The sequence below is a fragment of the Pygoscelis adeliae genome, unplaced genomic scaffold (genome assembly GCF_000699105.1).
Source record: "Pygoscelis adeliae isolate BGI_AS28 unplaced genomic scaffold, ASM69910v1 Scaffold461, whole genome shotgun sequence".
Taxonomy (NCBI): Eukaryota; Metazoa; Chordata; class Aves; order Sphenisciformes; family Spheniscidae; genus Pygoscelis; species Pygoscelis adeliae.
Window position 1 is genome coordinate 411,744 of NW_008824029.1, and position 11,302 is coordinate 423,045.

The following is an 11,302-nucleotide window of genomic DNA, read 5'->3' on the forward strand; positions in this document are numbered from 1 at the left end:
GTCAAGAGACTGGCTTGTTCTGACTTTTGGCAGAAAAGGCTGGGTGGGGGGGGGGATGCTTGGCAGGACCCCCGCCTTTCCGCTGGCTCTTTGCCACCCGGGGTTACCCTCAGCCGCTGCGTCTCGCTCCTCCCAGGTCTGCACTCTCCAACGGGCGGGCAGGCGTACATCAACGGCTACGAGATCTCCCAGGACATGGTCCTCATCCGCCGCAGCCTGGGCTTGTGCCCCCAGCACGACGTCCTCTTCGACAACATGACGGTGGAAGAGCACCTCCACTTCTATGCAGGGGTGAGCACGGCGCTTGGTGGGAGCGCTGCTGGGCCCCCGGGAGCCAGCCCCGGGGGAGGCACCCTGCAGCCACCTTGTGGCTTCCTGAGGCTGGGAAAGCGTGGTGAGATCAATCAAGTGGGTCCAGATCAGAGGGTGGAAGACCTCTCCTATGAGGAAAGGCTGAGAGAGTTGGGGTTGTTCAGCCTGGAGAAGAGAAGGCTCCAGGGAGACCTTATTGCAGCCTTTCAGTACTTAAAGGGGGCTTATAAGAAAGATGGGAACAGACTTTGTAGTAGGGCTTGTAGCAATAGGACAAGGGGGGATGGTTTTAAACTAAAAGAGGGGAGATTCAGACTAGATGTAAGGAAGAAATTTTTTACGATGAGAGTGGTGAGACACTGGCCCAGGTTGCCCAGATGGACCAGTAGATGCTCCATCCCTGGAAACATTCCAGGTCAGGTTGGACGGGGCTCTGAGCAACCTGATCTAGTTGAAGATGTCCCTGCTCAGTGCAGGGGGGTTGGACTAGATGATCTTTAGAGGTCCCTTCCAACCCAAACTCTTCTATGATTCTATGATAAGCAGAACAGCCCTTGCCTCCTCTTTCCACCTCATCTGCAGGCAGGAGCTCCCTGCTTGGCTGAGGGAGGAGTGGAGGGTCGCGGGCAGCATGGCTCCGTGGAACCCCCCACGCCAGCTGTGCCAACTCCTTCAGGGTTGGGTAGGAGTCCTTCTCTGTGCCTCCCCACTTTCCTGCCTGGGTGTGGAGGAGGGAGCGTGGTGGTGTTTAGCAGCCGATGGCTGATGTGGTGGGAAGGGTCTTTGCCAGATTCACTTACCCCTGCAGGCAGGCTTAACCCTCCCTTCCCCCTGTCTGGCAGCTGAAGGGGTACCCACCCTCCAAGTGCCCCGAGGAGATCAACCACATCCTGAGGATCCTCAACCTGGAGGACAAGCGCCGCTCTCTGACCAAGGCGCTCTCTGGTGGCATGAAGCGCAAGCTCTCCATTGGCATCGCCCTCATTGGGGACTCCAAGGCAAGCATCTTTGGTGGGGCTCACCTCGAACTATTCTCCCTGGGGCCAGCTTAGGTCCTTCTAGTGGCTCTGAGGTTGTTCCTCACTCATGGTGAGCCAGTGGGAGATGCAGGGACAGCGAGGAAGGGGCAGGGGCACCCTCACGAAGGGGGACGACTGAGGACAACGCCCTGAGGCTGCAGTGCAGCTCTGCTGCCTGGTAGCTGCTCCCCCAAGCAAGGTCATCATATGCATGTTGTGAGGTCAAGGCTCCTTCTGGGCCCTGGGGTTGCCCCCTACTGCGCTGCTGTGCCTCTCCCAGCCCTTTTTGGCCAGCACCCATCTCCTGTGTGCAGGTGGTGATGCTGGATGAGCCAACGTCAGGGATGGACCCAGCCTCTCGCAGGGCCACATGGGACCTCCTGCAGCAGCAGAGGAGCAACCGCACCATCCTGCTGACCACCCACTTCATGGATGAGGCTGACCTGCTGGGGGACCGCATAGCTATCATGGCCAAGGGCGAGCTGCAGTGCTGTGGCTCCTCACTCTTCCTCAAGCGTAAATATGGTAAGGGAGGAGCAGGCAGGCCGTGGTCGATGTCTTCTCCTTGCCAGGGAGGAGCGGGAGGGAGAAATAGGGCAGGGAGGGGGACCTGTTGCTTCTCGTCTGATGGCTGCTTGCTCCCCGTCGTGCTGTTCTGCCTCTTCTGAGGCCCATCCCCACACTTGCTCCTGCATTGTGTCCATAGCCCAGGCAAAGTCATCAATGCTCTGCGGTGCCTTAGCATCCCTCTCTGTTCCAGCACCCCAGGGCCAGGCTGGGCTGCGATTTACCCTCTCCCTTCTCTTGTGGCTCTGCCCAGGGGCGGGATATCACATGGTGATGGTGAAGGAGCCCTACTGTAACCTCGGGGAGATCTCCCGCCTCATCTGTCAGTATGTGCCCAATGCCACCATGGAGAGCAATGCTGGGGCAGAGCTGTCCTTCATCCTGCCCAAGGAGAGCACGCACAGGTAACGGCATCGTCCCCTGCTTGCCCTCCCCAGGTGGGTCCCCTTGTCTGCACACACTGGGGCACACACTGTCGTCACAGGCGTGCTGGAAAGGGGAGCTGCTCTCTGCGTCAGCGGTGGTCTTGGAAAATCGGGCTCGGTTCCTCCTTTCACCGCCGTCCTCCCCTGTGTCTGCTGGCGCATCGCTCTCGTGCCCCCTTGCCCTCCCTGTCACTGCCTGTGCAGCAACTGCCTGGGACAGCACTGGTTGCTGATAGCCGGTGACGGCTGCGGTGTGGAGGGTGGCACAAATGAGGCAGGCTGGTTTGGCTCCGAAATCAAATATATGGATAGCTGAGGCTGCCTGTGGCAAGAAGGAGCAGATGATGGAGCCCAAAAGCTGCTCTTGGGGAGAGTGGGGTGCTTAGTGCTGCAGGCAGCCCCGGAGCTGGCTGCAGGACTCAAACCAGCTGCAGGACCGATGCCCAGAGGGTCTTAACCTCTGAGTGCCCCCTCTCATGAGCGTCAGCGTCTAACGCCTCGCTTCTCCGTTCAGGTTTGAGGCCCTGTTCACGGAGCTGGAGCAGAAGCGGGAGGAGCTGGGCATCGCCAGCTATGGCGCCTCGGTCACCACCATGGAGGAAGTCTTCCTGAGGTAGGCAGGAGGGAGGCTGGCCCCAGTGGTGATGACCAGTCCCGGTATGCTTCAGTGACGGCGGTGTCCTACACAGCTCTCTGGGGCACGTGTTGGGTTTTGTCTCTTGGGTTTGGCTTCCCCCAGCTCAGAACGGCTTGATCCTGTATTTCATCACCTGCTTTCCCTCCTGGTGCAGGGTTGGGAAGCTTGTGGACTCCAGCATGGATATCCAGGCCATCCAGCTGCCTGCTCTCCAGTACCAGCACGAGAGACGCTCCAACGACTGGGCCATGGATGACTCCAGCAGCCTGAGCGGCATGACAGATATGACGGACGACAGCGGAGCACTCATTACGGAGGACTGCTCCAGCATCAAGCTCAACACCGGGGTGAGTGCTGGGGGCATCAGTGCAGCGGGAATGGGGAGAGGCCATGTGAAGGGGGTTTTTGGAGCGGGGTTATCAGGTGGAGCCTCCCCCACGGCTGGTCTCGTTGCATGTGGTTTGGAAGATCAAAATGGAAGATCAAATTGGAATCTGCATCTTTAGGGCAAATTATTTTTAGGGTTGTCCTCTTCATGTTAATCCTGAGGTTTACAGAGATGCTCTTGAAGGTGTACCAGGTGATCTAAAGTGGTTTTCACATGCCGTTGCTACATCACTTGGGATTTCCAGCAGGGAGATGAGAAAAACCATCTTCCTTCCCTCACTAGGCTTGTGTTTCAGATCCCTGGCAGCCCTTCATGGCCCGCTGCCTATGTGCCTGTGATAAATTTCCCTGCGCTTCTCAAGGGCATGTCTCAAAGGCAGAAGGGGAGAAAGATGCTTATGAGTTTAAAAAGCAAAGAAGGTGCTTGCAGGGGCTGGGCTGGGAGCTCCCAGGCGTCTCAGCCAGGCACTTTGGCAGGCAGCCCTGTTGCAGTAATCCTCTTTGTGAACCTCAAATGCTGAGAGGTGGAGGAAGGTAAAGGTCATGGCTGACGCTGCTTTTAACACCTGAGATCCCAAAGTGACTGCATCCCGTTGGGAAGCCATGGAGTTTGATGGGCTGACCTGCTGTGCTGGAGTCAAGCAGCTGCCCTGCTGATGCCTTTACAGGCTTGGCTGGAGAGCAGGCTCTGCTGCGGACTCACGGGCTACATGCAGGACGGGGAGGTGGTTTTGGGGTCGTTCCCCCCATCAGCTGCATGGGGTGATGTGGCCGGCAGGGCTGTCCGCAGCTGGCAGGGCTCGCGTTGACCTGACTTCTCCCCTCCCAGTTCTACCTGTGCTGCCAGCAGTTCTACGCCATGTTCATGAAGCGAGCCATGTACAGCTGGCGCAACTGGAAGATGGTGGCAGCGCAGTTCCTCGTGCCTCTGATCTTCACTGCCTTTGCCCTCATCGTGGCCAAGACCTTCCCGGGTCCCAGGGACTCTTCCCTGCTGAGGCTGACGCTGGAGCCCTACGGCCAGACCATCGTGCCTTTCTCCATCTCGTCCACTTCGGGTCTGTCGCAGAGGTTGGCGGAGCAGTACGTGGAGCTGCTGGACACCCAGCGTCAGTCACCGCTGGAGGTGCTGGGTGAGGGTTCATGGAGCACCCGTGGAGCAGGCGAGGCCTGGCGGGGTGTGCAGGAGCCACAGGCTTCTCTTGCCAGGGCCCTTGGTGTGGGTGGCTCAGGCCCCAGCTGCAGCGTATCTGACGTATCCCCTTGTATCCTCTCCTGCAGGGGAGGGTCCCACAGTTGGCAGGACCCCTCCTCACCCAAGCAGGGCTGTGTTCTCCATAACCCTGTGTTTGTGGCCATCATTGGGGCTAGGGTGGGCCACCAGGGCTGGGGCTGCTTGGGGTCTTTTCCAGTTGGCCCCAGTTAGCTCTCATGTGATGGGGCCTGCTCGTAAAGCTGTGGTGTTTGGCAGGTGACCTGGAGGAGTACCTCATCTCAAGAGCCTCCGAGGAAGGGGGAGCCTTCAACGAGCACTACATCGCAGCCGCCTCCTTCGAAGGAGCCAGGAACCGCACGGTGGTCACCGCCCTCTTCAACAATCAGGCATATCACTCCCCCGCCACAGCCCTTATGCTGGCCGACAATGCTGTCTATTTCTTAAAGGGATTTGAAAAGGTGTGGTTTGGCTGACCTCAGCCCCGCAACATCACCGAGAAGGCCAAAGACCAGCTCATGGAGTACGTCTGATGGCACGGCGCTTGCTTTCCTGCTAGGGCTCGTGACTTCCGTGGGTGCAGATTGGCTTGGTTGTACTGGCGTGGGTGGAGGAGCCAGGCTGGAGCTTTTCAGACCCAAATGTAGCTGTGATTGTACTCAGGAGGTCAGGAGAGCAAAGCTGTGTAGATGACTTACCTGCCTGAGCCTGGCAGCCACGTCACCCTGTGCACATATCTCAGTGGGTGGGTATTCCCCCCTAGATACTGGTTGGGGTTGGTTTTCCTCGGGTGTTCAGAGCAGAGGGTGCTGTATGGCCATACGCTTCATGACATCCTGCATCCAGGGTCTCTGAACCTCACTTGTACGAGAGGGGACATGCGTGGGGACCTTGCAGAGGCAGGGTGGAGGTTTGTGGTGTGCTAGGTGGGCTGTGCGTGGGAGATGCTCATCCTACTGAGGTGCGCTTTTATTATGGGGTGTTTCTTCTGCATGCTGGCTTGCTGGGTGAACGTAGCCTGGAGGCTGGGTGTGGGTGTGCTGTCCCCGTGTAGCCTCAGCATTGGTTTGTTGAGCTGTCCCTGTCCTAACCTGCCCCGCTGCTCTCCCTGCAGAGGCCAGACCGGGTTCGCCATTGCCATCAACTTGCTGTACGGCATGGCCTCGCTTGCCAGCACCTTCGCTCTGCTGCTGGTCAGCGAGCGGGCCATCAAAGCCAAGCACGTCCAGTTTGTCAGCGGCGTCTACGTGGTCAACTTCTGGCTTTCTGCCCTGCTCTGGGACATCATCAACTTCCTCATCCCTTGTGCCCTGATGCTGGTGAGTCACCCCTGACACCCTGGTACCCTCCTGTCCTCTCCTTGGGTGGGAGCTCTGGGTGCTGCTTCTCCGGGAGAGCTGGGATGTGGGTGCAGGGAAAAGGATGAGGCTACTGGCATTGTCTCAGTTAATAGAAAGGACCAGCAAGAAAGCTGTCCCTTGGTCCTGCTGGGAGCTGGGCCATGGCCAACCAGCTGGGTCAGTTGCCTGCAGCCTCTGGTACCTGAACACTTGGGTGTGGGCACTAGGAAATCTCAAATACGTGGGAGCATGGAGAGGAATTCCCCAGATCTGCCCTTCTGCATCCCAGTCTGCAGAAAGAGGGCTTCCCCTGGGGACAGGCACAGGCTGCTGGTAGGAACCATGTGTGAGGGGTTATCCGGGTCAGTGTGGTGCTGCCATTACCTTGCTGCCTGGGCCGTTGAGACAAGGAGACATCGCTTGTGGTCAAGACAAGCGTGCATTCTCCTCGCATTGGTGTGCCCTAGGTGATATTCCAAGCCTTTGATGTGCAAGCCTTCACCCAAGACAGCCACCTTGTTGATGTGATGCTGATCTTCCTCCTTTATGGCTGGGCCATCATCCCCCTCATGTACCTCCTCAGCTTCTTCTTCTCGGTGGCAGCCACGGCCTACACCCGTCTCACCATCTTCAACATCCTCTCAGGCACGGCCACCTTCCTCGCGGTCACCATCATGAGCATCCCAGGTGCGTCTCTGCCCTTCGTGCCTGCCCAGCACTGCACCCTGCCATCACCAAGAAGATCCAGCCCCCAAGGGGACTTTTTCACCCCAGGGCTGTCCCCACACTAGCAAAAAACCCTATGACAGTCCCTTCTCACCCATTAAATGTGACAAAATTTGTTGGTCTTCCTTCTGAACTTGGAAGTATGGGGGTCTTTCTTTAAAACCAGCTAACTCCAATCTGTTGATCCTCCTGTGCTCCTCTTTCAGAGCTGGGCTTGGTGGACCTCTCCAAAACCCTGGATAAAGTCTTTCTCGTCTTACCCAATTACTGCTTGGGCCAATGCATCAGTGACTTCTACCAGAACTACGAGTTCATTCAGTTTTGTACCTCCTCCGTTGAAGCCATCTTCATCTGCAAGGCGTTCAGTGAGTCTCTGTGTTGGTCTTCACCTGCCCCTCCTGGCCATGCCACTGTAGCCGCACTGGGGGGTTTCTGTGGGGTGGGTGGTGGAGCTGGGCAGTATCACGGGGCCTCTTAACCCAACCTGGGCAGCAGCTCCAGGTACCATTTTAAAGCAAAAACTGGGCAGCGTTTGACACTCACAGGTGATCCAATTAAGGAATCTTCTCCTTACTAATGATTTGGAGGAAAATGTGGGCTAGGGAAAGTTTCATAGACAAGTAAAGAAATCCCAGTCTCAAGAGTGACTTGATCTCTGCATGCCTCCACTTGGGCATCTTCTGCCAGATCCCCTCCAGACCTGAATCCTCTTGTGGGAAGCGTTGGAAAGAGCTGTGGGCAGGGAGCCAGTGTGGGCTGGGATAGAGATAAGCCTGGCAAAGCTTTGGGCTCACAGCTTTCCCTGGAGCTTATCTACCCCTCCCCAGAGTGTGGGTTGACCCAAGTCTTGATTTTGTTCCATCTCTGCTCAGATATCAGTTATCAGATGAACTACTTTTCCTGGGAGACGCCTGGGATCGGACGATACCTGACATCCTTGACCATCCAGGGTTTCTCCTTCCTCTTCCTCCTTTTCCTCATTGAGACAAACCTTCTCTGGAGACTGAGAACTTTGGTCTGTGGCATCTGCAGGCGGCGGAAATGGGTGAGCTGAAGTGTGTGGGAGGAAGAAGTAAGGTGCTCTCCAAACCAAGCCCAGGAGTCCCTGCAAGCTGGAGACAGGCCCTCTTCACCTAAATCATCTTCCCAGGGAGCATCCCCGGAGCAGGTTGCTTGGAGGGACCGATCCTGTTGAGTGTATGGGTTGGCAAAGGGAGTGAGGCGTCCCCAGAGGTGGCTGATTGAAGGGATGGATCCTGCCCGGGTTGGGGGCACTGGAGGAACCCATTTGTCCCGCAGCATCCAGGTGGCAAAGAGTGTTTTTTCTCCCCTGTGTTTAGGTGGCACTGCTGAACAGGGTGTCTGTGCTGCCAGAGGACCGGGACGTGGCAGATGAGAGGAAGAAGGTTTTGGAGTCACCACCAGAACTGCTGTCATCCCTCAGCAGCCCTCTGGTCATCAAGGAGCTCACCAAGGTGAGGAGAGCGTGGTCGTGCCTGAGCATCCTGCTGCCACCTGAGCCGTGGTCCTCACGGGGCTGGTAAAGCCACCACTTGCCTTGTTGTGCCGTCGGGCGGTGACTGGTGTGGCTTGTGTGTTGGTCTCCACCAGGTCTATGACAGCCGGGAGTCCCTGCTGGCGGTGGACAGGATCTCCTTAGCGGTCAGCAAAGGGGAATGCTTTGGCCTTCTTGGCTTCAATGGAGCGGGCAAAACCACCACCTTCAAGATGCTGACTGGTGACGAGAGCATCACGTCGGGGGACGCCTTTGTGGATGGCCACAGCATTCTGGCCAACATCAAGAAGGTACCGAGGGCTGCAGGGGCGGAGGGCGGCATTACAAACAGTCCTGCATCTTCCTGGGCTGGGTCACCTTGCAAGCGCCTCTGAGGAGGACACAGTTGCAGTTGCCAGGGGTGAAGGTAATATCCCAGGGACGTTGCGTCCTTGTCTGGCCCAGCTCTTCGTTACCTGGCCACGTGGAAGCAGTCCCCTCTCCACTGGGATGACAGATGTGAAACAAATGAAAGCCAAACCTTGGGGAGGTGGCAAACCCTTCCTCAAAGGGTTTTAGCTCTGTGGCTGGAAATGTGAAAAAGGTGAGTTAGTGATCACAGTCGGATGACAGGCTCTCTAAAACAAGCGGGTCAAACCTTCCCAGACCCCTGCTAGAGGTCTCCTTGCTGGGAATTGCCCACTCCCTTTAGAAAAGCAAGAGATGAGCAGGGGTCAGGCTTTCAGTTCAATCCCTGGATACCTCTACCACTGTCAACTCCAGACAACGTCAGGCAAGGAGAACACGGGGAGGGTCTGCCCTGAAAGCATGGCCCTGCTTGCTTCCTCCCCTGGGACTCTGCCTTCTGTTGGGCTCTTGTCCCCAGAGGAGACTGGCATATGGGGAAGGTGCAGGCCTTCCAGAGCTTTCTGTCCCCTGAGAGCCTGGGCCACCTGAAATGGCCCCTCACAATGAGGAACCAGCTTGGGAAACGCAGCGTGAGGCCAACACGCAGTTGCCGTCCCGAGGTGCGCTGCGTGTGTCCATCCCCACCAGACTGGCTGCTCCAGCGATGGAGGAATTTCCCTCTCGTTTCACCTGCGGTTTCGGAGCTGCAGCTCAGTCCCCATCGCTTTGAGCAAAAACCTTGCAGAGATGCAGCAAAGCCCTGTGGGTGCCAAGGGACCTTCTGGCTTGGACACCTCCTTGCAGAGACCTGCCTGTGAGCTAATCCCCGTTGGGTTCCTCTTGCCCCGAGGTCCAGCAGCGGATCGGCTACTGCCCGCAGTTCGATGCCCTCCTGGACCACATGACGGGCCGCGAGACCCTGAGCATGTACGCCCGGCTGCGGGGCATCCCCGAGCGCTACATCGGCAGCTGCGTGGAGAACATGCTGAGAGGGCTGCTCCTGGAGCCCCACGCCGACAAGCTTGTGAGGACCTACAGGTGAGAGGAGACACCCCATGCCCTCTGCCCCTCGTCTCGTGGGCCTCTCCCTGTGCTCACATCGGGTCTCTGTCCCCATTCCCGTCTCCTTCCACAGCGGTGGTAACAAGCGGAAGCTGAGTGCTGGCATTGCCCTCATCGGTGGTCCCCCCGTGATCTTCCTGGATGAGCCCTCCACCGGCATGGACCCTGTGGCCCGACGTTTGCTCTGGGATGCAGTGACGCGGACGCGGGAGTGTGGCAAATCCATCATCTTCACCTCCCACAGGTGACAGCTGTCCAGGCAGGGCTTGGCCTGAGAGATCAGGGAGCGGCCAGGAGGGTGGTGGGGTCCAGGGGATGGGATCCACCTCCAGAGCCTGGTGGTTGGGCACTCCCACAGCCAGCAGTGGCTGGCTTTACCCAAATCTCCCTCCTCCGAAGGCCTGGAGAGGAGAGAATCCACCTCCAGCCCCTTCCCAGAAGCTTCTGCTGTTCTGTCTCGGTGCTCCTGCCAACAAGTCCTCTTCTGTCCTGCAGCATGGAGGAGTGCGAGGCCCTCTGCACGCGGCTGGCCATCATGGTGAACGGGCAGTTCAAATGCCTGGGCAGCCCCCAGCACCTGAAAAGCAAGTTCGGCAGCGGCTACACCTTGCTGGCCAAAACGCGGAGTGAGGAGGAGGGTGAGCTGCAGGCCTTCAAGGCCTTCGTGGAGAAGACTTTCCCAGGTACCGTGAGCTGCTGGAGCGGTTGCCCTCCAGGGGAGGGCAGGATGCTGCTCGTGAGCTTCAGTGAGTTTCCTAACTCAGAGCCTCTCCTTGCTCATCTCTCCCAGGCAGTGTCCTGAAACACGAGCACCAAGGCATGGTACATTATCACTTGACCAACAAGAACCTCAGCTGGGCACAGGTAAGGGGGTGCTGGAGCACGTCCCACCGCTTTGCAGGAGGAGGCTGGAGGGGCAGCCCTAGTCCTGTCCCTTCGCATGCTCTCGATGCTTTGCTTTCACGCTCAGCTCATCTTCCTTTTCTTCCAGAGCCACTCTCTGTCCAAAATCCAGGTGATTTATAAAAAACAAGCTAATTAAAAAGTGGTTTTTCTCCCTGACCCTTTCCCACCTCCTGGCCCAAACAGGTCACCTGCATGTATGGTCAGTGTGCGAGCACCCGGCACGCACCGTGCGTGCTGAGCCGGGACCGCTCCATCCCACCCCCCCAAACTGGCTGCCCTTGACCGCAGCCCTCCAAAGGGAAAGCAGGGTCTCCCCAGGGAGCAAGAGCTGATTTTGCCTTCGTTTGTACATCTCAAAATATTTCGTGAAGGCTCTGGAGGGTGCTGGAAGGGATGTGTTTGGTCGTCGCGTCCTTCCCACCCCGCATCTCCCTGCTGGGAACGTGGCACTGGTGGTCACGGGGTGGACCCACCAGCACCTCTCCGCTCCCTGCTGCTGCCCCTTGGCCCGAGGAAGCGCCTTGCACCCCGGCTGCTGGCGCTGCCGCACACGGTCACCGGTGCTGTCCCGCCCGGGGCTGCGGGCATTGGCTTTACCGAGCCATGGACCCTGTTGGATCCCAGTTCAGGGGTACATATATATAGATAGATAGTATATAACTATCTGTATACAGTGTACATAGATAGGTTTTTTTATATAGTATATACAGATAGTTATATACTATCTATATATAAATATGTAGTATACAGCTATATATTTATATAGTATACAGAGTTTTTATATACAGTATAAAAGTATATATAG

The 11,302-nt window shown here is 57.4% G+C and overlaps 1 protein-coding gene across 1 annotated transcript in view; it reads left to right on the plus strand.

The window, feature by feature from the left end:
• Positions 1-11,302, plus strand: part of ABCA3 (ATP-binding cassette, sub-family A (ABC1), member 3) — a 24,952-nt gene that overhangs the window by 12,724 nt on the left and 926 nt on the right. Inside the window, 18 exon segments of the mRNA XM_009327266.1 lie at positions 137-291; positions 1,155-1,310; positions 1,646-1,856; positions 2,152-2,302; positions 2,838-2,936; positions 3,115-3,307; positions 4,177-4,480; positions 4,819-5,083; positions 5,675-5,879; positions 6,368-6,587; positions 6,833-6,991; positions 7,499-7,671; positions 7,967-8,101; positions 8,238-8,432; positions 9,380-9,567; positions 9,665-9,835; positions 10,087-10,274; positions 10,382-10,455. Coding sequence (XP_009325541.1) covers positions 137-291; positions 1,155-1,310; positions 1,646-1,856; positions 2,152-2,302; positions 2,838-2,936; positions 3,115-3,307; positions 4,177-4,480; positions 4,819-5,083; positions 5,675-5,879; positions 6,368-6,587; positions 6,833-6,991; positions 7,499-7,671; positions 7,967-8,101; positions 8,238-8,432; positions 9,380-9,567; positions 9,665-9,835; positions 10,087-10,274; positions 10,382-10,455 — 3,242 coding nt within the window.